General features: G+C 39.0%; 1 protein-coding gene across 1 annotated transcript in view; it reads left to right on the forward strand.

Moving 5' to 3' along the window:
* IL1RAPL1 (interleukin 1 receptor accessory protein like 1) overlaps positions 1-27,706 on the forward strand; it is a 1,273,168-nt gene that overhangs the window by 1,201,932 nt on the left and 43,530 nt on the right. The window contains exons 8-10 of the mRNA XM_061627356.1: positions 4,370-4,502; positions 10,278-10,423; positions 27,051-27,194. Of these exons, the coding sequence (XP_061483340.1) occupies positions 4,370-4,502; positions 10,278-10,423; positions 27,051-27,194 (423 nt within the window). The remainder of the gene's footprint in view (positions 1-4,369; positions 4,503-10,277; positions 10,424-27,050; positions 27,195-27,706) is intronic.

Below are 27,706 nucleotides of genomic sequence, written 5' to 3' on the forward strand. Positions count from 1 at the left end.
TGCAGGTAGCATCAATTTCAGATCTGCAGTTCTGTTTAGATGTTTTCCTATCCTTTTGACTGCAGTCCAGTCTTTCTTTGATAGTACATTAACTTTTCAGCACAGTATCCCAACTGCTGCTGCAATGTTAGGTCTTGTTACAGTTGATACATACAGGAGTTTTCCAATTGCTGTCCTGTACTGGCTGTTGTCTTGCAGTGGTTCCTTGGTCTCATTGTCTTCAAAGAAGCCCACTTCCATTGGAGTTTCTGCTACATTGGCTTCTGTCAGTCCAAGGTGCTCTATCAGGTCCATTATCTTCTGTTTCTGATTAATGAAGTAGCTTCCATTTTCTCCTCTTTCCATCTGGATTCCAAGATAATAAGAGATGTCTCCCAGCTCTTTCACCTCTATTTCCTTGTTAAGATTTCTCACGATTTCATCACTACCTTCCTTGTCATGGTGACATAAGATCAAATCATCCACATAGGTCAAGATGAATGTCCATCTATTATTCTTGAACCTCGAATATAGGCAAGGGTCAGCCTTTCCTTGCCCTCCTTAAGTAGTAGTTGGTTTAGTTTGTCATTCCAGGTTCTAGCAGCTTGGTTCAGCCCATAAATGCTTTTCTGAAGGTTGCACACCAGTACTTCTTTCCCAGGTTCTTCAAATCCTGGTGGTTGCTGCATATATATATCTTTCTCAATGTCTCCATATAGGAAGGTTGTCTTTACGTCCAGGTGTTGAACTTGCATCTTCCTTGAGATGGCAATACTGAGGAGTGTGTTTGACCACAGGTGCAAATGTTTCATAATAATCTACATCATACTTTTGGGAGTATTCCTTAGCAATTAGCCTTGCTTTTTAGTGCTGGATATCCTCTTCTGAATGATCCATTTACATCCAATAGTCTTTCTCCATTTTGGTAGCTCTGTAAGAGTCCATGTTTTGTTCTTGTGAAGATATTCTATTTCTTCTCCAGCAGCTTGCAGCCATTTGTCTGTCTCAGTATCTGGCATCCCCTCAGTTTCTTGCCAATTGGAGGACTTTGGCATCTCCTCCACTCTGGTTAGAAAAGACAGCCTATTGGATGGCATCCCTTTGTTGGATCTGTTTGAGTGTCTCACCTCTTGATCAGCTCTTGCACCCCTTTCAGGTTCACTTGAAATTTCAAAGGTCACAACCTCTTCTTGCTGTGACTGCTGCGCTGTTTCTTCTCCTGTTGGGATGTCTAGTTGGATTTCTGACATTTTACTGGTGTGTGATCTTTGTCTCTCATCGATTGTTCTGCACCTTGATTGTTCTGTTGTAGAATCAAGTATTCTGTATCCTTTGCAGCTGAATTCATAGCCAACAAATATGCCTTCTGAAGTCTAGTTTGCCTCTTTTCTTTGAGAATGTAAGCATACACCTTAGATCCAAACACTATAATATGCCTTACACTTGGTTTGGTTCCATCCCACAGTTCAAATGGTGTTGCTTTTCTGCCTTTGGCGGGTAACTTCTTTTGCAAGTAAGTGGCTGTCATGATTGTTTCCCCCAATATTTGCTTTGCAATCCAGCATTGAGAAGTATACTTCTTGTCATTTCTAACAGTGTTCTATTTTTCCTTTCTGACTCTCCATTTTATTCTGAGGTATAAGGAATTGTTTTTTCATGCTTCATGCCTTGTTCCTTTAGGTGTTCTTCAATAACTTTCCCTGTGTATTCATCAGCATTGTTAGTGCGCAGTCTTGGGCTTTTTCCCAAATTTATTGCTCACTCTGGCCACATACTCTTTAAACTTTTGTACCACTTCATTTTTCTCTTTAAGGAGGTAAGTGTAGACATATCTTGAAAAATAATCTATAAAAACATTCCTTCCTGGTGTCATTACCGGTAAGGCCCCAGAGATGTCACTGTGGATTAAATCCAGGGGTTTTTCTGATTATACTTCAGCACATGACCTGTAGGTGGCTTTAGTTGCATTTGCTTTAACACAATCAACACACTTGAACTCAGATTTGCACATTTTTATGGCTAAATTCTTGATGTTCAGGTGTAGTCCTGCTTTTGTGCTTTCCTCTTTAACTTTCATCAGCATTCGTTTCAAATCATTACTGGTTTCTGCTAGTAATATGGTATCATCTGCATGTCTTAAATTATTGATATTTCTCCCTCCAATTTTCACACCTCCTTCATCTTGGTCCAATACTGCTTGTTTTGTGTATAGATTAAACAAATAGGGTGATAACATACACCCCTGTCTCACACCCTTTCCAATTGGGAACCAATCGGTTTCTCCATATTCTGTCCTTACAGTAGCCTCTTGTCCAGAGTATAGGTTGTGCATCAGGACAATCAGATGCTGTGGCACCCCCATTTCTTTTAAAGCATTCTATAGTTTTTCATGATCTACACAATCAAAGGTTTTGCTGTAATCTATAAGCACAGGGTGATTCTGAAATTCCTTGGTCTGTTCCATTATCCAATGTATGTTTGTGATATGATCTCTGGTGCCTCTTCCCTTTCAAATTCCAGCTTGGACATCTGGCATTTGTCGCTCCATATATGGCAAGAGCCTTTGTTGTAGAATATTGAGCATTACTTTACTTGCATAATCCCAAAGTATTCAGCAGCATTTTCATCCAAAAGGACCATCTTCTGTAGTCATTTAGCAACTCAGTAGCATCAGACCTCCTAGCAGATTCAGAAGTAGTCATCCTTTCTTATCTAATCTATCTGTATTACAGACTCCTTTTACTTTTTACTTTTATAAATCTCCAATTATGTCTGAGCCCATGACCCTATAAAAGGAGTTGCTTTATGCAATAGAGTTCATTGGGGATACAAAAAGAATATGAAAGACAGTGGTGTTTACCTTAAACAAAATAAACTCATTTTATTAAGAAAGTACATGTGGATAGGAAAGCCTAATCGTCTACACTAGCTGATTCAAATGATAGGGAGAGAGAAAATTGTGGGAAGGAGGAACTGGAAGTGATCATAGCTCTGAGAATATCAGTCTAACCAATCAGAGGCATGCTTAAACTTGAGGAAAGTAACAAGGAGAAAATTCAAGCAGGGACCTTTTCAACTGACTAACTATATCTATTGTCTCTAATGGTCAATAGATTCTGAGCACACAGCAAGACAATGCATTGATTGCAGTAAAATGTCCAACACACGGGAGGGAGGGATTTGCTAGTTTCAATACCAATTCATATTGGCTCATAAATGATATGAGCTTTCCTGATTTGGGAACAAATAGTGCAACTTATTTCCAAGCCAATCCTATTCAATCTAGGAGGAGTTGATGGGGGATCAGGCTGGTAATGTACCATATCATCCACTAAAAACATAACATATAGTGCTTTAAAATATGTTTTAGATTATGTTTGCTATAAGTACATGCTGCATGGCGCTTCTGAATGGTCAAGGATCTAGCTCCCTAGGGTGTGTACTAGGATAAAGATCCCCCAAACTCATTGTTTGGGTGGTTATTATGGAGGCAAGCAAACTCAAGTGCCCAAGCAAGGAAGGTGAATTCACTGTGTGGGTGTGGATGGGAGTGCTGAATTCCTTTCCCCAAGCAGTGCCATGTTGGTGCAGATGGATGCTTCTTGTACTGCTAGTTTTATTTTTTAAAAATTGCCACTGTACAATGAGAAATGAAAATGATATTTGAGTAATTGCCAGTCATCTAGGTGCTTAATAAGTTTTAAAAGCTGGAATGGATAACCTTTTTGGAGCCAAGGGCCACATTCCCTCAGGGGAAAGTGGTTGGGGGGCCATATGACTGAGATTCATCCAGAGAATTTGTGCACCTAGAGCATAACAATGACATGTTAGGTGTCATGCTCTGGTTGAATTGCACTGTCCTATTGACACCTCTGTTTCTTGTAGTGGTATTGATAGCAGCATAGGTAGTTTCACAGTGGTACTGGAGGGGGGCACAGAAAGATAGGCTGAGGGCCACATGCGGCTTGCAGGCTTCTCACCTGTAGTATAACAAATTACCTTCTAAGGCTAAGCATTAACTGCAAGATCCTTGTGTTCTGTGTATTGTAGAGGCACAATGTATGAATTCTGTGACCATACATGGAAAACCAATGCTTTGAAAGAAGACCATATCATTAATCTGTCTGTGGATGTCTGTTATTAAAGGACTAAAATTAGCCTCTATTATTTTGGAACTAGGTCTATCTTCACCCCAGAAAATGTGTTGTTAATAGTTTGAAAATAATTGGATCAAAATTGCTTCTAAAAAGTTAGGAATGTTGACGTCAACTTCCAAGCTGTGCTCCTGTAGGTTTGTGTGAGAAAGGATTACTAGCTGCTGATCATAAAATGAATATTTTTTTTGCCAATTTTAGAATAACATAGTTTCTTTATTCATTCTTTTCAACAGGCCATTCTGCTAATCTAACCTGTCGAGCCTTCTTTGGATACAGTGGAGAAGTCAGCCCTTTAATGTACTGGATGAAAGGCGAAAAATTTATTGAGGATTTGGATGAAAGTCGGGTTTGGGAAAGTGATATTAGGTAAAAAGAGGACATTGTATACATTTCATCAAGACTAATCTGTAGTTCTTTCATGACTGCAAAGGAAGCAATAGATATTTATTTTTAAAGTGCACTAAAGCACCATAGGCCTGCTTGTGCACAGGCTGAGTCCTGAGTCTAGCTCAGAGCTTGGAAAAGTTACTTTTTTGAACTACAACTCCCATCAGCCCCAGCCAGCATGGCCACTGGATTGGGCTGATGGGAGTTGTAGTTCAAAAAAGTAACTTTTCCAAGCTCTGGTCTAGCTTAAAAGTGTGTTCTTTCAAATGTACACAATTATCTCAGAAAGCACTAGTTCAGTAATTTTCTTTTCAATGAACAAAAATGGTCACCTGCTTCTTGGCCTACACTCCATCAGTTAGTCTTAGTCTTGTTTCTAGATCCCACAGTGCATTGTCCCAGGTTTTGATGATGAACTACTATTGTGTACACCTCATTATCTTTATTATCACCCGCTTGTCTGCCTGTTGAGCTTTGCAGTCCACCTATGGCAAAGACTGCAAATATTGCTGTCTTAAATCCCACCACTGCTCAGTGGCTCCTCAATGAAATTCAGTCATGAATTGGCAACTTCATTCTCCACATACCTCTAAGTATCCTGTGGACACAACTGTGCAACATGAGCACTACTGTGATAGTACAGGACCCTATAGGAGTGCAGAAGAATGGAGACTATAAAAGAACCTAACAATGCCTAGTGTGTTTCCCTGTTTTTCCTCAATACTATTTTACTGCTCTTTCAAGACATATCATTTTCAGTTCTTGTGTAAGACAAGTGTTAGGCTATCTTGTTTAGCCAGCATGGAAGGTCATTGTGGCATCATGCCAGTAAACTATGGATACCTAACTTTCAAGATGTTTGGGAAAGATCTTAGATCAGTGGTAGAGTACATTCTCTGTCTGCAGAAAGTCCTAGGTTCAATCCCAAGTGTTTCCAGTTAAAAGGACTGGCTAGCAGGTGATGTAAAATATTTGCACTTGGAATGCTGCCTTGCTCACTGAAATAGACAATACTGAACTAAATGGACAACCTGGTGTAAAGCAGTTTCCTATGTTCCTATGACATTGTTAGAAATCAAAAGGATTGATTTATAATATGTAAAAACAGTTAAGTTGCAAGCTGACGCTAGGAATGGGCAAATCTGTTAATTGCGGTTTCTCCCACTTTATTTATTTTATTTTATTTATTTAACATATTTCTATCCTGCCCGTCTACCCTATAATAGGGTACTCAGGGCAGCTTACAATAAAATCGCACACATACGTAATAAAACTGTACACAATAAAAAACACAAAAACATTAAAGTAAATTAAAATAGATAAAATACAATTAAAATACATACATAACATTTCTCATTTTTCCAGTCTTAACTTCAGTTCTCCACATTTACACAGCACAGACCTCATGAAAATTCATCAGAATTTCAGTGTGAATTTTGAATGCAATATACCTGTTTTTGCAAGCAATTTCCCCCCATATAGCATATTTTTGTATGTTATTTTCATTAATATATGCATTTTTATTCACACTCTACCTAGTATATGCATTTTTGTAAATGTTTGAGAACTGCACTGCAAAATTTGGAGAAGTGCAAATTTTGGATGGCTGCATTTCAATTCACATCCTGTTTCAGGAATTGCAAATTAGGTAGATTTGCCTTTATGTAAGAACTAAATCAAATTTCTCCCCATCCCTAGCTGACATTGTCGTATATTCTTTATTTATTCTCTCTTAGTTGTACTTCTCAATAGTGATGGGACTGAATAAAGAAATAACATTTTATGACTTTTTAGAAGAATATATTTTGCCGGAGCATAAATGAATGCTGTGATGCATAGTTCATTCAATGCCATGTGTACTTCCTGATAAAAATAAATGCACAAAAGATTCAACAAACTGTTTTGCTATGTATGACAATATGATCAATGTTGCATTTATACATCTAAGTAAGTGAATGACCAGCATAGGTTTAAAGTGGTTTAATTAAATGTTCCTATTTTCAATATGAGAGCCAGTGTGGCATAGTTGTTAGAGTGGACTATGACCTGGGAAATCCGGGTTCGGATCCCCACACAGCCATGAAGCTCACCTGACCTTGGGCCAGTCACTGCCTCAGCCTCAGAGGAAGGCAGTGGTAAACCACCTCTGAATACCACTTACCATGAAAGCCCTATTCATAGGATTGCCATAAGTCAGAATCAACTTGAAGGCAGTAAAGGTAAAGGTGTCCCCACACTTGTAGTGCGAGTTGTTTCCAACTCTTAGGGTGACGTCTTGCAACGTTTTACTAGGCAGACCGTATATATGGGGTGGGATTGCCAGTTCCTTCCCCAGCCTTTCTTTACCCCCCAGCATAGGCCGGGTACTCATTTTACTGACCATGGATGGATGGAAGGCTGAGTGGACCTCGACCCCTTTTACCGGAGATTCGAGTTCCTCCTTCCGTTGGAATCGAACTCCAGCCGTGAGCAGAGCTTAGGCTGCGTTACCACTGCTTACCACTATACTTTTCAATATATTTTCTATATTAACTAAAAAAAATAAAAATCCTGCATGTTCTTCCCTCATTGAAACAGTTCAACATTTCAGTGCTTATCCAAGTGTTTGTCCATGAAAGGAGAAGTATATCTATTTGAACTTTGCTTTTGTATGCTACATAATAGAAGTAAAAGCTGACGTATGCTGCCCGGAGAACCCCAATTATGGGGTGGCATAGAAGTATTGTAGATACATAAATAAATGTTTTTCACATTTATCACAATTAATCTATATCATAATGTACTAGGAATTTTTGTTGTGATGGTGCTGGAGAAATCCATAACTCTGGTATGCTGAGCTGCCCAATGGATATAGAGGGGCATATACAGTAAAGGTCCTCTGATTGTCATTGCGCTGTTAGAGTAGTTCCCATCGCTACAGAGGACAGGACACCCACGAAGGCCTAACTAAAGGACAGTACAAGAAACTGGGCCCTTGCAAGTAGACGGACCACAGAAGATGGGGGATGCATACAAGGCTGGTTTACCCTTTACCCATGGCTATCAGTAAGCCTCTTGCCCTCTTGCTTTCCTCCTCAAACCACACTCCTCCTCCCTCTTGGCATCACCTCTTTAAAATGAAACAAAACCTGAACAGAAAGACTGCAGTGACATAGGAATGAGACAGGAGAGAGGAATGCCAAACCTCCACCCACACAGCTGTGAGCATGTTGGGGGATTCCCGCCATGGCTGTTGCCCCTGCCACCTGCTGTTACTGCACCCCTGCTGCATGCCTTGCAACAGAATGCACCATGCAGGGAAACCTTCTCTTGCTCCTTTGCTCCTCTGTGATGGAGGCTGGCTCATAGCTGCTGCTGCTGCTGCTGCAGCCGCTCTTTTCTTCCACCCTTCTGCTGGAGGGCATTTAAGGGGTTAATACCTTAGAGACTGGGAGATAACTAGCCTAGACAATCTCCTCAGTGCCAAGTTGACCAAGTTGAGGAGACCTCAAATAAGGGAAACTGGGAGAGCAAATGGGCAGAGGGGATCTGCCCAGGAGACAGAGTGTTGGAGAATTTTTCTCCATTGGGATCTTTTGCTGGGGGTCCTTAAAAAAATTATTTGAGGACACAGGCTTGAAGCAAAAAGATAGGCCTTTATTCTTTATAAGCATATGCATATGCACATGCAGGGTCAGCCCCCCAGAAACATCCAGGAGAGACTGCACTGAGGCACTGTGTGCAAGCTCTTTTATAGAGTACAGTTACAGCATGTGACAATGATTTCACCAATCTCATGAGTTCCTGCCCACACAACATCACAGTTCCTCCTCTCTACAATCGTTCCAAACAATCAGAAAGCATTGGGAAACTCCAGTGGTGATTTCAAGATTCTGTCCATATCATTAATGTCTCCATTGTCCTACCATCTTAAAAGACTAATGAATTTTGGGACTATTTGGAGCAGTTACTATTGTGAATATGCTTTCAAGCATGCTTGGTACATTTCATATGCCATTGTCCCTGATCAGTCAGGCTGACCCAGGTACGCCTGGAAATATTTGGACAAGTTCCCAGAGTTAAGTTTGCCTCAACTCAGGGTGTTTGGGAATGTATGAGCACCACCAGTTCTATTCCTTTGCCATAGGGGTTCTTATGTCCTTTTACTTTCTCAGAAATCCCATTCCCTTACTTATGAAATAAATAGCTCAAGAGAGGGAATTATATTTAAATCATTTTAAAACCCCACAGACTTAGAAAAAGACTGGGTGACTCTGGCTAGCTAATATTTATCAGCCTCAGAAATATAAAAGAGGCAGGCCACCCCAGAGTATCCTTTTCTTAATGAAAACACTTATAAAGTTATAAATATAACATAATACCCTAGGTTATTTTTAAAATCATTATTACATCTGACTATTTCTCTTAATTAAACATTTAATAATTATTACAGACTTTTCCCCTAGGTGGCATTATAGCTTTACCCAAGAATCAAACATTGGCAATTCCTACTTATTACATCAATCACAGCTTCTCTCACAATTTAAATGCTCCTTGATTCCAAACAATAGGGTAATCAATTATCTGTCAGTCAAGCATCGGCTGGGTCTTGGCAAAGAACCAGAAGGTCCCTGTGACCGCAGCCGTTTGCAACAGGTTTTTGCAACAGGTTTTTACTTAGAGGTCTGAATTAAATGCTAAGATTCAGGGTTCTCTATGAGCCTGAATCTTCAGGGCCCCAACAGGCCTACAATTCGATGCTTAATTCTTTATGATTATAAAACATATACCTTCTTAATATCTATGATATGTATGGATACATAGAATTCCCCATTAGAGAAAGCTGAAGTTCATATGGCTAAATAATATAAGACATGGGGTAACATATTTCAACCCAAGTATCCTACAAAGGTCAACACTAATATACAATATTACATTAATAGCTGACATGTTGCATTTCTTATGTTCTCCCAAAGATGTTCAGCTTGACACTTTTGGGGCCTTTAAAAATTGAAAGTGGTGGTCGTAAACTGCTTTACTGGTTTGTGGGTTTGGTAATTTTGAGTGTGCTTCAGGAGGACCCTGAAGTGTTTGTTTTCTTTTTCTTTGTTCAGCAGGAAATATGACATGTCTTATTTACTCTGCTGTTTGAAATTGTAAAGGAAAATCAAGAAAGAGTGGGTTATTTCCACATGTGTATTAACTCAAAGTGCTTGCATTCATCCACTAGGGATATAACTGCACATTAGCAATGAAGCAAAAATCTCCATTTGGGGTTACATGTGTGCAAAGAGGGCAAAGGAGAAACATCTAAAAATATAGTTAATTTTAAGACACACCTTATTTTACCAAGATGGCACGCAAAAAGAGAAATATGTTTTCAAACCTGAGAATAAGTCCCATTGAATTCAAGAGGACTTACTTTTGGTGACATGTGCATAGGATTGCCCTGTTAGTGTCTGATCCAGCAGATACCATAATTTAAGAAGCATTTTAATGTTTAAAAGAGCATGCAAACCTTTTACCAATATTTTGTGCACAACCCTGATATCTTATCAGGATGTGCTTAAAGATGTCAAATTAATTGCAGCTCTTCTTAGCATCTACAGAATGAGACGTCCTCATCAACAGTGGGGAAAAATAGCATTATATAATTTAATTAGGATTGCATCAACTGTAACCAAATTTGAAACCAGAATGCTTTGATTTCTGAGAAATATCACATCAGAATTATCTTCCAATGTAATGAAAAAAAACCTGATTTTTCTTTCACAGAGTTCTTAAGGAGCATCTTGGAGAACAAGAAGTTTCCATTTCATTAATTCTTGATTCAGTGGAAGAAGGAGACCTTGGAAATTACTCATGTTATGTTGAAAATGGATATGGCCGCAGACATGCTACTGTTATTCTGCTTAAAAGGGGTGAATATCTTATTTTTTAAAAAACAGCTTATTTACACTGTAAGATGTTTATGTTGTATATAGCTGTTCCCTGATATATTCCTTTGCTCCCTAGTACTCTATACACTGAGAGCAAAATGTTAATCATTCTTTTTCTTCTGTTGGAAAGGGACATTTTAAAGGAATAACTAAAAGAAAGCTGTAATTAAATATGGCTATCTGTTGAAGGAATACAGTTTAATGCATTTTTTAATAATGTTTATATTGAAAATGTTTTTAACAACTGGTGAGTATGAGAACTAATAACAATTTACTAAGACTAGCCTGGCAGGAAGCTATTCATAGAATCATAGAATGGTAGAGTTGGAAGGGGCCTATAAGGCCATCAAGTCCAACCGCCTGCTCAATGCATGAATCCAAATCAAAGAATTCCCGACAGATGGCTGTCCAGCTGCCTCTTGAATGCCTCCAGTGTTGGAGAGCCCACTACCTCTCTAGGTAATTGATTCCATTGTCGTATGGCACTAACAGGAAGTTTTTCCTGATCTCCAGTCGAAATCTGACTTCCTGCAACTTGAGCCCATTATTCCATGTCCTGCACTCTGGGACGATCGAGAAGAGATCCCGGCCCTCCTCTATGTGACAACCTTTCATGTACTTGAAGAGTGCTATCATATCTCCCCTCAGTCTTCTCTTCTCCAGGCTAAACATGCCCAGTTCTTTCAGTCTCTCCTCATAGGGCTTGGTTTCCAGTCCTCTGATCATCCTTGTTGCCCTCCTCTGAACTTGTTCCAGTTTGTGTGTATCCTTCTTGAAGTGCAGAGACCAGAACTGGATGCAGTATTCAAGATGAGGCCTAACCAGTGCTGAATAGAGGGGAACTAATACTTCACGCAATTTGGAAACTATACTTCTGTTAATGCAGCCTAATATAGCATTTGCCTTTTTTACAGCCACATCACACTGTTGGCTCATATTCAGCTTGTGATCAACGACAATTCCAAGATCCTTCTCACGTCATATTGTTGAGCCAAGTATCCCCCATCTTATAACTGCATTTGGTTTCTTTTTCCTAAGTGTAGAACTTTGCATTTATCCTTGTTGAATTTCATTCTGTTGTTTTCAGTCCAATGCTCCAGCCTTTCAAGGGCCCTTTGAATTTTGTTTCTGTCTTCCACGGTATTAGCTATGCCCCCCAATTTTGTATCATCTGCAAATTTGATAAGCGTGTTCTGTAACTCCTCATCCAAGTCATTAATAAAAATGTTGAACAGCACTGGGCCCAGGACTGAGACCTGTGGTATCCCATCATTACTTCTGCCCAGTTTGAGAAGGAACCATTGATAAGCACTCTTTGGGTACGATTCTGGAGTCAACTGTGGATCCACCTGATAGTTGCTCCATCCAGCCCACATTTAGCTAGCTTGCTAATCAGAATATCATGGGGCACTTTGTCAAAAGCTTTGCTGAAGTCAAGATATATTATGTCCACAGCATTCCCACAGTCTACAAGGGAGGTTACCCGATCAAAAAATGAGATCAGATTAGTTTGGCAGGATTTGTGCTTCATAAATCCATGTTGGCTCCTAGTAATCACTGTATTGTTTTCAAGGTGCTTATAGATTAACTGCTTTATAATCTGCTCCAGAGTTTTTCCAGGGATTGATGTTAGGCTGATGGGTCTGTAGTTCGCTGGTTCCTCCTTTTTGCCGTTTTTGAAAATAGGGACAACATTAGCTCTCCTCCAATCATCCGGCACTTCACCAGTCCTCCACGATTTCATAAAGATAATAGAGAGCGGTTCCAAGAGTTCTTCAGCCAGTTCCTTCAATACTCTAGGATGCAGTTTAGCAGGCTCTGCTGATTTGAACTCATTCAAAGTGATTAGGTATTCCTTGACCATCTGTCTATCAATCTCAATTTCAAATTCTGCCCCTTCTACTTCATGTTTCCCGAGAGGGTCACAGACCCTTCTTTGGGAGAAGACTGAGCCAAAGTAGGGATTGACCACTTCTGCCTTTTCTTTGTCATCTGTCATTCTGCCATCTTCACTGAGTAGCTGTGCCACCATTTCCTTTCTCTGTCTTTTACTATGAACATCTGAAGAAATCTTTTTTGTTGCTTTTAGCATCCCTCGCTAACCTCAGCTCATTCTCAGCTTTATCCTTCCTGACACCATTCCTGCAATTCCGTGATACCTGCCTGTACTCTTCCTTTGTGGCCTGGCCTTCTTTCCACTTCCTGTATGTGTCCTTTTTTGTTTTCAGGTCAACTCTAAGCTTTATGTGAAGCCACATTGGCTTCTTCTGCTGTTTCCCCTCTTTTTTCCTTGTTGGAATTGCTTGCCATTGCACTTTTAGAATTTCCTTTTTAAGAAACTCCCACCCATCTTGGACTCCTTTTCTCATTAGGGTCGCTTGCCATGGAACCGCACTTACAATTGTTCTGAGTTTATTAAAACCAGCTTTCCTGAAGTCCAGGGTTCTCATATGGCTACTCTCAGCTTTTGCTTCTGTTAAAATAAAAAAATCAAGTATGGTGTGGTCACTTTCCCCAGAGTTCCCATAACTGCCACTTCATCCACCAAATCATCTCTATTGGTTAGAATCAAGTCGAGGATAGCTGATCCTCTGGTTGCTTCCTCCACTTTCTGTAGGAGAAAGTTATCTCCAACAGAAGTCAGAGATTTCTTGGAGGGGCTGTGTTTGGCAGAGTTTGTCTCCCAACAGATATGGGGATAATTGAAGTCCCCCATTACTACTACATCATGCCTCCTTGAAACATTGGCAATTTGCTTTTCAAAAGTTACATTCTCATCTTCTCCTTGATTAGGTGGTCGGTAATAGACTCCAAGCACCACATTCCTTTTATTACTTGCCCCATTAATTTTAATCCAGATACTCTTGGTGGAGCTACCAAGCTCATCTTCCTGTATTTCTGTGCAGGGATATATATTTTTAACATATAGCATGACTCCACCTCCCTTTTGATTCCTTCTGGGTTTTTTTTTAACAAGTTGCATCCTTTAATTGCTATATTCCAGTCATGGAAGTCAGTGCTGCTCGATCTGCACTGGCTCCCAGTTGTTTTCCGGGCCCAATTCAAGGTGTTGGTATTAACCTTTAAAGCCCTACACGGTCTCGGCCCAGTTTATCTGATGGAGCGCCTCCAACGCCACCAATTATGCCTCCCAACAAGATCAGCCACACAGGGCCTTCTCTCAGTCCCACCAACTAAAACAGCTAGGCTGGTGGGGACTAGAGAGAGGGCCTTCTCAGTGGCGGCCCCCACTCTCTGGAACTCCCTCCCATATGATCTTCGACATGCCCCTTCCCTGAATGTATTCCGCCAGGCCTTGAAGACCTGGCTTTTCAGACAGGCCTTCAGGACTTCCGGGGAGGGTTAATCTTTTTGACTAATTGCCTGCTACTCTGAACTGTCACTGTTTTACTGTTTTATTGTTGTACTGTATTTATTATGATGTATTTTAATTGAGTTGTACGTCGCCTAGAGTGGCCATTGGCCAGATAGGCGACTTATAAATTATTATTATTATTATTATTATTATTATTATTATTATTATTATTCCACCAAGTTTGAATTATACCTATCAAGTTGTAATTACCCTTCTGTATTAAGAGTTCAAGTTCATCCTGCTTGTTTCCCATCCTGTCCGCATTAGTACACAGACATCGAAGACCATGTGATTTGTGGCTTGGCTTCCTTACTACTTTTTTCTGAGGACTGTTACTGGGCCCTATTAGAGCCAATTTCTCTGTTCCTGTTACTGTGTACAAGCCTTAATCAGTTGTTACCACCAAGTTTACATCCCCTCCCCCTTAGGATTCAGTTTAAAGCCCTCCTTGTCAGCAGTCCATCTTCCAGGAAGCACAGCCCTTGGTCCCAAAATCCAAATCTCTCACATCGGCACCACCTTCATAGCCATTCATTCACATGGAATATTTTTCTTTCCCTTTCTACTCCTCTTTTAAGTACTGGAAGGATGGATGAAAAAACTATGTGGACCCCAAAGTCCTTGAGTTTCCTTCCAGAGCTTCAAAGTCTGATGTGATTTCTTCATAGCTTCATTTGGCAGTATCATTTGTTCCCACATGGATGAGGAGAAAGGGATACCTGTCGGTGGGCTTGATGACTGATGGCAACCCTTCTATCACATCTCTAATCCGTCTTCCTGGTAGATATCATACCTGGCAAGTCCACGGATCTTCTTGGCATACTTGGGTTTCAATCCCACACAGTAGGGAGACTCCCACTACTAGTACTCTTCTCTTCTTGTTGTGGGGCTAGGTTTCATTGCCCCTACTTGATTGAGCTTCAGCCTCTTGGTCGTTGTCGCACGGGGTCTTCTGTAATTCTTGCACCACAGGCTATCCTCCAGTCTCATCCTCGAGTGGTTGAAAGCGGTTCCATAGCGACACTGGTGAAGGGTGTCTTCTAGCTCTTCTGCTCCTGTCATCTTTTCCACAGAGTTTCCTCCACTTCATTGTTCCTCTCCAAACCAGTCTCCTCTTCTGCTACCACATGCTGTTGCTCTTCCACCTCCACTTCTCTTTGCTGCTGTTGTTCCAGCGTTCTGTCTAAGAACTCTTCATCTTCTCTTATAGTCCTCAGTGTGGCCACCCAGGCCTCTCACTTTTTATTCCAAGAGTGCCACAAGCTTGCGCTTGTTGAACGTGTACACCATGTTGTTCTCAGGGAAGAAAACAAACATGGAACACACCTTGCAGGTCACAACCACTAGAGTATCCTTCCCGTTCATACTCTCTTCTAGCTTTTGTTTCTGACTACTTGTTTTGGAGTGGCCTGTGCTTTGTCCTGTCTTACTTCAGGGTAAACTTGAGAGTCCCACAGGTATGTGGTTTGCTGTACAAGGAGGATTATTTATTTATTTATTCATTATTATTGTTGTTATTATTATTATTATTATTATTATTTTAGGGACCTTCCCCTTGACCTCCCCTGTTGAACTCCTTTGTCAAACTCCTGTTTGCTCTCCCTGTTCACTTGGTTTGTTTGCTCTCTCTCTGAAAGCTGGCTTGCTTATATCTCCTCACCTGTGGACCAACTGAGACAGCTCCCTCTGCTCTGCTCAGTTAGGAGTCAGGAAACAGAATAGTGAAGCACCACACAGTTAATGAAGTTCAGCATCACATTATGGGCAAGTCCATCAGCAAAATCCTTATTTTATAAAATCATGCATGCACAGAATCTAACCTATGAGTTGGTCTAAAAAGGAACATATGTTACCTACTACGGGCTTTGACCTTGCATGCTTTGCACACCAACTGAACCCCTCAGGGACCCCAACCCCCCAGGGACTCCACCTTCCAGGCACCCACCCCTTCAGACTCCCCCATTCCCCCCAGGCATCTCTGCCAGTTCCCCCTCAACACCCAGTGCCTGTTGGTGTGCACCAGCCACCATGGGCCCACTCACACTCCTTGCCTTGCCGGCTCCTGCACCGCCGTCCCTGGACAAACACCAATACAACAAAGGCTGCCACCCTTACCAGCATCCTGGTTGCCTTGCTTCCTTTCTTCCTCCCCCCTTCTCAGCCTTGAGCCTAGTACAGCTTGGTTAGGCTGCAGTTTTCAGTGCCACCTATCTGTGGCCAAGCAAATTGCAGCATGATGGATTAGGGGCTTATAAAAATATAGTACAGAGAGAGAGAGAGAGAGAGATTGGCTAGAATATTATTTCACATTCATGGAGTATATGCTTACATGCAAAAAGTCCTAGGTTTATCTCCAGTTAAAAAGAATGAAGTAGCAGGTGATGGGATAAACCTCTCTACCCATTACCCTGGAGAGTTGCCAGTCAGAGTACTGAGCTAGAATGGACAAGTAGTCTGATCTGGTATAAGGCAGCTTTCTATTACAAAGGCATCTCACAAACTAAGCTACACATATGAAAAAAGTTCTGAGTTTCTTAACTTCATATTAATCTCATATTGATGAGATTAAATTTTCCAATCTGATTTGTCTCATTTCTATCAGTTTGAGAGCCTAAGTATTAAAAGAGACAGATTGATATGAATTGATTTAATATTTGTATGATGCTGTTCCAGTTGCGCTTAGAGCAGGTCACAACAGTCACAGCTACATCAAATCACATTTCAGTAAAAATAAGAAATACAATAATACATATCAAATTCATAAAGGAAATATTACAAAAATTCAATAATGAATGAAAACATTTCAGTGACATAGTAATAGCAACAGTGACTACCTAGCAAAATATCAGCTAAGAATTACTATAGCAAGTGGTCCTCTGAAGACATAGCTAATCAGAAGTGCTGAGAAATTTTGCAAATAACAAAAAGTTAGAAATTAGAGAAGAGGTTTGGCAGAGAAAAAATAGCAGAGTATTTGAACTTTTTGAGAAGTCACTTGATTGTGTCTTTAAGATATGAACATACCTGATACATGTATTCAGCATACTTTGCATTTTGACAACTTTTTCAGTAAAATGGGAAATTAGCTGTGACAGCAAGTGTCTCACTGTTCCTAGCTGGAAAAAGTCAGCAGAGCTGGTAGGCTCCTCTTTTTTGCCATGGCAATCTTTTAAATAAGATTTCCTTCCTTAGACATACATCTTAGCTATGAAAAAAAATATGTATTTATATATAAATATGTATTGTTATATATTAATGCTGGATTATCTGGTTCTGTAAAATGCCAAATAAGTTACCGTTATGATAAGATGAATACAGTAATGGTGGTTATTTGATAACATTGCGATATTGAAAGGTGCATCTCATATGGACAATTATATTCATTTAATATTCAGGAAATTAATAGCACCTCCAGTTCTAATGTATGTTTGTACTTTTAAATTTCTCGTACATCTTTCAACCAAAACTATGCCATCAACATAGCTTACATATATAACAAAACAATTATATAAAATAAAAACAATTATAAAAAACAGAGAAATGTAGTCATAAAATGCAGCACAGAGATATAATGGCCAAAGCTTAACAACACAAAACATTTAACAATTCACTTTTTTAAAGTCCTACAAAATAAGAAGCTTTTTTAACCAGCTTTTCAAATGCTAAAGGTGAACTGATCTGGAAGACCTCCTTAAAGAGAAAGTTCTAAGCAGAGGGCACCACTCCTGAGGAAGGCCCACTTCCGATGCCGATCAATTTGAATTCAAATAGCAACAGGAACCAGAGCAGGACTCTCTTCACAGCATGACTGAATTGTTTACACAGAACACAACTTGTGGCTGCCTGCCAGTGTTAGAAAACTAAACCTGGCAGATGGATGTGATATAACAACTCCAAATGGAAAATATCTGCTCAGAAGCTGGAACTGCTTTGAGAGATCAGGAAGTGTTGCATGAGAATTGCTGAGCACAACCTGTTCTTGCTGTATGTGTATATTTAGTTGCACCACAGACAACTGAACATAAATCATAAGCTTTCAAAAAGGGTGGGGAACACCTCAAAGCTGTAAGCAGCACTGCATTTAAAATCCACACTAAAATTGAAGTTGTACCTACCAAAGCAAATTTTCCTCAGAGAAGGGCTATAATGTGGCTGTGAATATGCTTTATCAGACAACGTGCTTTTGACTTATCAGGAACTAACGATCAACAGAGAAACTTTGCAGAAAGAACAGGGAACAACTTCAGGAAAAAAAGGGAGTAACTGGACAGTGTGTGTTATATTGTCTCATGTTTGGCTCTCCCAAATAACAGATTTAACATTAAAAGTGCATTGCTAAATCAGATTAATGTCTAGCCAGACACCTATAGGAAGCTCACAAGCAAAGGAAATAGCTATTCCCTACTATTTATCCCCAGCATATATATGATACTGCTTTATCTTGATGGTGCCTAAGAATAATTTAGACATGTCTTCCATTTACATACCTATCTCAGCAAGTGGAAGTCTTGCAGGAATTAATTACATATGTTAAATATGCACTGAATGAAGAAATAATTTCCTTCTGTTTGTCTTGAACTTAGTGCCAGTCAAATTCATTGGACAGTTTTGCTCACTTTTCCCAACCAAAGCTGCAATCCAATACATGTCTAGAGAGAAGTAAGCTCCATTGGGTTCAGTGGAACTTATTCCTCTGAAGGTAAATGTGTATTGGATTGCAGCCTGTGTCTACACAACTTCTGATCCAACATAGATCCATGAGAAAATCCACTGATTACTCTAATACATTGTGAAACCTGTCCTAATCTTCCTAGTATCTGCTTCCTATTTTTTAACCAGCTGCTGATCCATAGCAAGGCTCCCTGCCTTATCGAACAATTGCTAAGTTCCCTTAGAAACCGCTTTGGTAAGGACTTTGTGAAAATCCAAATTCCTATTATCTATCATATCACCCTTGTGTAGACATTTGCTGACATCCTCAAAGAAATCTAAAAGGTTAGCAAGGTGAGATTTCCATTTGAAGAAGCATCACTGATCCTTGTTTATACACAATTGTTTTATGTGTCTCGTCAACTCTAGGTTTATTTTTTCAGTTCCTTTCCAAGTGTTAGGAGTTGTTAAGCTAAAGCAGGCTGCAAGGATTTTATGGAATTATTGGATGGGGAAAAGTTGATTCTATATTATTTTCTTCATTGTTATGAACAATTATTTTGCCACCTGCACAAAATGTACTGGAATATTACACATGGTCACCAAACTCATGCTGATGCTGAAACTAACAACAAGCCCAGTATAAATTGTGTGTATATGGAAGGGATTGTGCTGTCCTACAGCTTTATACTTTAATGAGATTTAAATGCAAATAGGTAGGAAGGCTCACAGTGTATAAATATAAAAGCTCTTAATAATGCAATATTATGTAATAATAAATGAAGAGGGGATGCATTAATTCAGTGGAACACTGCTGAAATATGAGGCTTTTGCTCATCATGGAGCTAACCTCCTGCAGTCTTATTTAATTACATAGCAACTTGAAATTACAAAGTAGCCTCTAATTGTCTAATTACTTCTTGCATTTTTGTCCTTTTTTAGCGTATAAAACTTCCAAGTTCACAAAATGTGGAAGGCCTTTCACAAAATTGTTCAGCATTTTATTTATTCTCTTATTTTGTACCAGGCGTATCTCATGGTTGATGATTACCTACTCATAAATGTCTTGGACTCCTCATCTGTACCTTTTTACCTGTCCTTTGCCTCTGCCTTCAGTAGATAATTTTAAGCAGTTCAATGCAACCCCGAACCATTTTCTTACTTCTTCAACCGAGATCTGTGCATGCACATACACAAATTTCAAATATTCTCCCCTGATTCATGTTCTTGACCCTTTTCATCCTAATCCTTGATAAAACCTATTGTAATACTGTGCCAATATTTTATCATGTTTATGTTGCCAGAGGGACCAATATGGTACTGCTTTCTATTCCTTTGTAGCAATTTGCAGCTTTTTGGCATCCACCATCTCCTGCCACCATTTAGTTCTTCACCTTCTCGAGGAAGATGCTCAACAATATTGCCATATGTTTGAAAATAAGATTTCACACCTTTTAAATATAAATCGTGTCTAAACAAGTTATTTACTCCTTGGGCTCTCTACAGGTTCCTGAAAGACCTGTCTCTGGGTTGTAGTGAGCTGGGCCCTATTTGGAGTAAAAGTCAAACTTGTTTAAATGGGGAAAGGAACTTATCTGCCATCTAAGGAAGCATTACAGGATAGTAATTTAGGTTGAAAAATGTAAACAGAAGTTTAACAAGCTGAGTAAAGCCTACTCTGAACTTTAAACAAATATATCCCATTATTATTGTACAAGTACACAATTTTCTTCCTGAGATTCTAGCAGGTTTTTAAACAAGTATCCTTTTTAACTTTCCCCCATAAGCACTGAACATCACAGTGCAACTTAGCTACAGTCTATGCATACTTACCTGGGACTAATCCTCACTGAACACAATGGGACTTCATATTGAGCAAACATTCATAGGGCTGCGCTCAAAATCATACTTTTGAAAGTAACTTACAGCACAATCTTATACACACAAACCTGGGAGTAAGACCTATTGAACACAATGGGGCTTAATTCTGAATAGACGTATAAGATTGTACTGTCCCACAATAGAACTGATAGAGACTTCTTAGAGAGAAACAAAATTTACAAATGATAACTTAAGAAAAACAATATGGAAGATTAAACCATTTATTCCTGATCTATGTAGTGTATATTTTCTGACTTTGATGTCTGTGCTACAATAATCAAAGTACAAGAATGAGCTGTGTTTGAGCGAGAGAAACTCCTGTTTTTGAACTATATGTAAAATGGCACTTCTGAGGATGCAACAGATAAAACTTTTAAGGGGCTCATAGTTATTTCAAAAAAGTTGGATAAATGTGCTTCGAATTCTCCAGGTGAATGAGGAAGAGAGTTTGTATGCAAACCCCCTCCTTCCAGCATTCTGAGAACTTGTGGATGGAATGCCTGAAGAGGGCTTGTGTACTTAAAATCTTAAACTTTTTTGTGAAAAAAAGTACCATAAGAAAGATTCTGAAACAATTTGCTATTGTGGGAAATAATGCGGGAATAGCTGGACAGGGCAGTAACATTTTTTGGGACCATGAAGGTAATTTTTCCCAAACTTTCTAAGCCTTGGTTAATACACATAGCCCATGCAATACTGCAGTATCATGATGGATGAAAAGTGCATGTGTATCTCCCTTCTGAGGTAATTTCAGTGTGGACTGGATGCTCTGTTTGAGCATCCAAACATAAAAAGACCTGATTCATGTGAGCTACTTCCACATTTTTTGACAGGAGGGGGGGGAATAATATGAAACTAGTAGATATTTATTAGTTAGTTAGTTAGTTAAATTTATATCCCACCCTTCCTCCCAGAAGGAGCCCATAAAGCAACCAAGGCTAAGTTTGTTCAGTTTATACTTGTTTAGACCAATAAATGTTGGGTTCTCATTATTCAGCATACTAGTTTTCTAAGGACAGTAAATTCCACTTGCAAAAAACAATCCTGTAGTCTGAAGGTGTTTGAATTCACATGATGACACGTGAATTCAGCTGTTAGCCCCATCGAGCAGGGGTCTACTTAATGAAGGGAGTCTACATGCATAGAGCAAGCTTCCCTCTTCAGACCTTCCCTCCAAGCATGTGGATTGCAGATGGCAAACTTGGTGAAGGGGAAGCCAGCAGGTGTAGCCCGAGTGTTCCACAACATGCCGTTCAAATGCCTGAATAGGGCTTGAGTGCTTTTGTTATTGTTAAAATCATTAGCAAATCTTTAAATGTTACTATCACTGAAATGAAAACAGCAGGCTGTTTTGTGAGTACAGGAGCTACAACCAGCTTAAATTGCTGATCTCATGAGCTTTCTCAGTCATTAGGAATCAATTATGTCCTATATTTCACAAAGTGACTGTGAGGAATAAGACCTGAGTGGACAAATAGCAGCAACTGTTTTATATTGTCTGGAAACAAACTGCAGATCTAAGAAATTGCAGTTCTTCTTGATAACATATAGCACAATTCTGTCATAAGACAGAATTTTCAAAAGGCGGTGCCAACACATGATGTGGTGTAACATATTGTGCATCAACATATGTTAATTGTTCCTAATTATATCAGTAATTAGAAGAAAACATATATTTGTATGGAAACCACACTCTGTTGTCTTAAAACTTTAGACTACAATGTTTATTAATGCATGCAACCATGTATGATTTTTTAAATAAATTCATTTTGCAATTCCTCTCAGTCAATGAGGTTAACAGAAATAATCCTAGTTCATTTTCCAAATGAAAATTGATTATAAAAAATACATTTTATGATGAGATGCTGGCTGGTGACTGGTTTTATCATCAGGGTGCTTTGAGAGTGTGATAGAAGGGTACATCACCAAATTCTCTCCCAATAGCAGGCCCACCAATACAACCAACCACCATTCAGCATCTAAAACAGTGAGGCAATGATGGAGTGCTATATAAAATAGTTGTTGTTGGCTGAAGGCCCTGAGGCTTGACAGTACCGTTATTTTCTTGAACTCCCCTGCTTATTCTCCTCACCATCTTTGTGTTCAGAGAACTCACTGATTACTAAAGCTGAGACAAATTTCTAGCTTACTAGAACTGAGTTTCCATTTTCATGTCAAAAATTTGCATGTTTAATGAAAGAAGGCCTTTCATCATGTAGCTGGGTAAATTGCATGAAAATTCAAAAAATGTTTCTTGGGTTTTTATCCACATTCTGGATACTAATCACTATTTAGATGGAGCTGTGCAGAAGTCCCAATGGCTTCTTTGTAAGGCTGCTGGAAACTAGGAACCAAGGTAGTTCTGCAAAATAGATCCAATGTTATGGAGGGAGTTGAGATTTACATACTTGAGTATGTTTATTCATCTTTTTTTTAAATGCAGTATAGTATTTAATACAACAACATCTTTGCATGTGATAAATAGGGGATGTAAAAACTAAACAAGTAGTGAGTGGAAGGTTCAGAGAGCACTCTTTCATTTGTTTACTTCTCTGTGCAAGTGCAGTTAATGATTAGTAAATTACTTTTGTGACACTGCTGAGAAGTTTATCAAAAATTAAAACCAGGTGCAAATCAAAGATACATCCCAGAAGTACATCTGATAATCATGGTAGGATTAGCGTAAAATGAATGCATTTATTACCCATTATATCATTCAATATGTCTAAAGAATGGCAGTACTTTATTTTAATTAGCTGTTTCTTTCACTGGCTTACATGGTAAGACTGTCCTGATAAGAAAACATTGGTCAAAATGCTTGTAGTAAATCTTGTTTCAAACTGTAGCAATTCTTTTTTTAAAAACAACAACAACCTACAACTGCAGCAGCAATCAATGGGCTTTTCCCTTAGAGTAGATCCAGGCTTGTGCTGCTGCAAAACTATTGTTAATTGCCTGTAACTAAATGATTGCTTTGCCCTCAAATGTAACTCTTAGGTACTCATTCATTTGTTATGTTTAATAGAATGCCATTTCCCCTAGGAAATGCCTGGTAATTTTCCTCTGCAGTTTTCTGAGCTTCTCAGTCCTTAAATAGGACAAGGCCTGTAATTTAAATGCCATAACACAAAGGCTAAACAGATATGAAATGGCTTGCACTTCTTGTTTCTTCCCTATCTCTCCCCTGAAGTTGGATTGTACTGAAATTAATTTTTTAAATAACATAATATCTACAACTCCAAGGAACGTAAGTAGCAAAAGCACCTTCTGATTTAAAAGAAGTATAACACTTGCAACAGCCTATAGCATTAATGCAAAATGTAACATAAGGCAAGAGTTCATTGTCAGTATTGGATATGTCTTGCAACTTTGTCTTATGTTTTGTATAGTTATGGGACCACCATGACTGATTTCATCAAGTAACTGGGAGCCTTGGGACTGTTTGGGATTTGTGGATACCTGCATCAAGAACTGGATTTTATGGTGGACAAATGCCATGCCAGAAGTAGTGTAGTAGGTACACAGGATCTTAACATCGCTTCTGGAATGGAGAGCATTCAATTAGAGAAGGATTCTCCCACAACTCCCTATAAGGTTGCAGAGAATAATGGGATATGCTCTCATTTTCTCCAGATTGTTGGCAAATCAGAATCAGTATGTGAGATATGTAGGGAGGTGGGTGAAATGCAAAGAAAATTAGGCAGACTTACATCCTATTGATTTTGGTGGGACTTAACTGTACTTTTCTCAGAACTGAAGCAAATAAGTACATATGATACAGGGATTTTATAGTTCTAAGTGAAAATTGTATAAAAACATTATTCAGATGAGGCATCCTATGGTCCCAAATGAGATATCTTTATTAGCATAACCCATTCAGCAACATGCACAATAACTGTTGAAAAAACTTTCATGAACTCTTTTCTGTTTAATCTTACAATAATTCTAGGCTAGTTTTTCTCTACTAGTATTTTTCCCTTGCCTTAATGCATCATCATTACAGCAGACATATAAATGGTGTGTTTTGCACCTAGCAACCTAGCACATTAAATTCCCATTTTCTGGTTACCACTGAACAGCTGCATAACATGTGACAGAAAATGATAAACAGGAATATAGTAAGGCAGCGTTGTACAATTTCAATTTCCATTTATTTTCTAAGCCATTTTATTACTATTCTAATGAAACTGTTGTAGGTTTATTTATTTGAGAGAAACAAACATATTTTCCGTATAGATAAGAAATATTCCAAATATGTGGAACCAACACTCCTGATTTTAAAACTGTAGAATATAACAGAGCTTGCATTACCATTGTTAAGAGAACAATGTGGGACATAAATCATTTTAAAAAATCATATTTAATTACATTTTATTGTCTTTTAGGGGATGCTGAGCCTTTTATAGCAGCTGCATGCATCTCAATAATAAAAAGTATAAACATACCTAGGCAGTGAAAATAATTGTTATTGCTTATGTTTTTTCCTCTAGTTTCATATTTCTATATATGATATTGAATAGCACCACACTCTAAACAAAATACAAAACCATATAGCAAACATAACAATGGGATAAAACTCCCTATCAAAAATTTCAGAGGGACAGTCATGATACTTAGAGCCAGGACCAGGCTTGATTGGGCCTTTAGGCATCAGACTGCCCCATGTGGGGCTTGTCATGCTCCTTAACACCCCCTTCCAATGGAGGCTTAAATAGGCCCATTTACCCCATCTGCTGTGTTGCTGCATAAGCACACTAGCAAGCTGTGTGCACATGCCTGCCATTATCAAAGATTGCAGTGGGGGCATTAACCCCTTATGGACACCCCCACCACTATCTTGGATGATGGCAAGCATGTGTGTGCAATGAGAGGTTGATGGGGTGACCTATTTGAGCCTGCACCACCTGCATGGGGTGTTGCCTAGGAGAGTGGAGTTCCTGATCTGCTGCAGCGGATGCCGGTGTGGATCGCAGAGCAGGATCTCCACCCTCCCAGCCTAAGGAGGGCCCTCAGCCAGTGCCTTACTGGGCACCTGCTGGCACTGGGCCTGATGATAGTTGGTTCCATCATAAACAACAAAGAGGCTTGGGGCACCTTGATTTATTATACCATAAGTTTCCATGGACTAGAGTACTCTTGATGATCCAGACTCTTGAGGCAAGTAGCTCATACAAGAGAGGAAAAAGCATAACTCATAACTACACTCTTCATGCCATCACTGGTTGTAAACTTGTGTGAGCATGCATTCTGATAATGGGCCTTACGCTCAGTTAATTTATTTGTGGCCACCAAGCACTTCCATGTGCCACTATCAAGACAAAAATCTAATGGCAACTCCATGAATTTCCAGTGTTGTTGCATGATGGACACCACTTTGGGTGTGCCAGGCTGTAGATCGGAATAACAAAACACAGTTTTGGAGCCCATGCTATTGTGTGTAGGTACAATATCAGTGTAACAGATAGAGTGTCACTCAGACAGAGGAGACCCAGGTTCAAATTCCCACTTGGCCATGAAGCTATACCTCTTATCTCAGCCTGACCTATCTCACAGAGTTGTGGCGAGGATAAAATGGGGAGCATAACATGTACGCTGCCTTGAGGTCCTTGAAGAAAATGAATAAATGAATATAATAAAGACAGATTTTATTTTTAAAAATCACTAATCAGTTAATAGGATATTATTGTCTTTTCATAGGTCAAATGGTATTTTTAATTAGTTTTAACTTGAGCCACAGCCATTTTTATAGGCTGGATGATAGAAATATTACTACCCATAATGTGTTTCACGTTTTTTTAGGATGACAGATAATTCTTCTTCTCTAACTTTAGCACAGCTTATGAAACAATACAGCAGTCTTATGGTTTTTAGTAATATACTTCTTTATTTTACCATCTCTCACTTCCTGTCTTAACAGCAGCAAGTATAATAGTATGGTTGATTCAAAGTGGCCACTTGTGTGCAACTGCTTGATGATTGAGGGCAATGGGTAATGATGACTTTAACACATACAGTTATTATTTGATAAGTGTTATTACCCAGGAGATTACTGTTGACAGACGTACAGATATGACTACATTTGCCCAAACCTTTTTTCATTCTTGAAAACTAAGCTACATGACAGCAATCTCAATCCATTGTGCAATCTCCGGTGGTGCAATGTAACACAAGAAAGTGGTCACGTTCCAACTCTGAATGTCAGCAATGACAAATTAGGATGATTTGCAACATCTGAGAGTGAGAAAAAGGCAAACCTGTTTATGGAGAGCTGAGAAGGGAAGATGAATTGCATATCAACTGGGAAAGGTGTCAGAGATATTAAAACATAACCTATCCGTGAGAAACTGAGTCATGAAATTGTCTTCACGTATTTAAATTCTGCAAAAAAGAAAAATGCATATATTTAACTTCATCATACATGACTGACAAAAACTTGAGAAATGCAGCCTCCTGTGTGGGTTACTGTGTGTATGATATGACTGTTGTGTTCAACAAAAATATAACAATGGTGATTTTTTTTCCTGTAAAAAATGTTACATCTGTGCCAACAAACTAGTAAAGCACATGCCCTTTCTACAGACAGAAAATCTAAATATAATGTATTTTTGAACTGTTGACAGTATTTTTTGCCCCCACACGATAAAAAAATGGCTGCCTTTAGTCCAGAATGTGGTGGTTATTAAGTTTTATAATTCTTTGCAGAGCTGATGTATACAGTTGAGCTTGCTGGCGGGCTTGGTGCTATTCTGCTGCTACTTATTTGTTTAGTGACTATCTACAAGTGCTACAAGATTGAGATTATGCTGTTCTACAGGAATCATTTTGGTGCTGAAGAACTAGATGGAGGTAAGCAAGCAAGCCTCTCCACACATATGTTTTAACATGAAATTTAAATTTGAAATAAAGTTAAAATACAGACAACAAAATGGAAGAATACACATCAGTACATCACTAATGAATGCAAAAAAGAAAAGTCAATTATTACAAAATTTTGTATATCATGGACAAGTGTGCAGAACAATTAGAGTAAAACATCCTAAGAAGTTCACAAACTACTGAGAGAATCTGGAGGTGTAAATTATATAATCAACTTATTAGGCCCATCCAGACTGGTATTTTATTGCAGGTTTATTCCGCAACATAATCCTGGCACAACAATAGTGCATTGGTGGTGGATTTATTCTGCTTCGTTAGTTGTTCTGAGATGCTTTGCCAAAGCTACCGCATTATTGCTGTCTGGAGGTGCTATAATGCATCAGAAGTAGGAGAACAAAAGGCCCTGAAAATTTGTGTTATGAAGAGTTATGGGATTTTAGTAGAAAATCACATGCTATTCACTGATTGGAAATGAAGCAGTA

This window comes from Rhineura floridana, chromosome 5 (genome assembly GCF_030035675.1).
Source record: "Rhineura floridana isolate rRhiFlo1 chromosome 5, rRhiFlo1.hap2, whole genome shotgun sequence".
Classification (NCBI taxonomy): domain Eukaryota; kingdom Metazoa; phylum Chordata; class Lepidosauria; order Squamata; family Rhineuridae; genus Rhineura; species Rhineura floridana.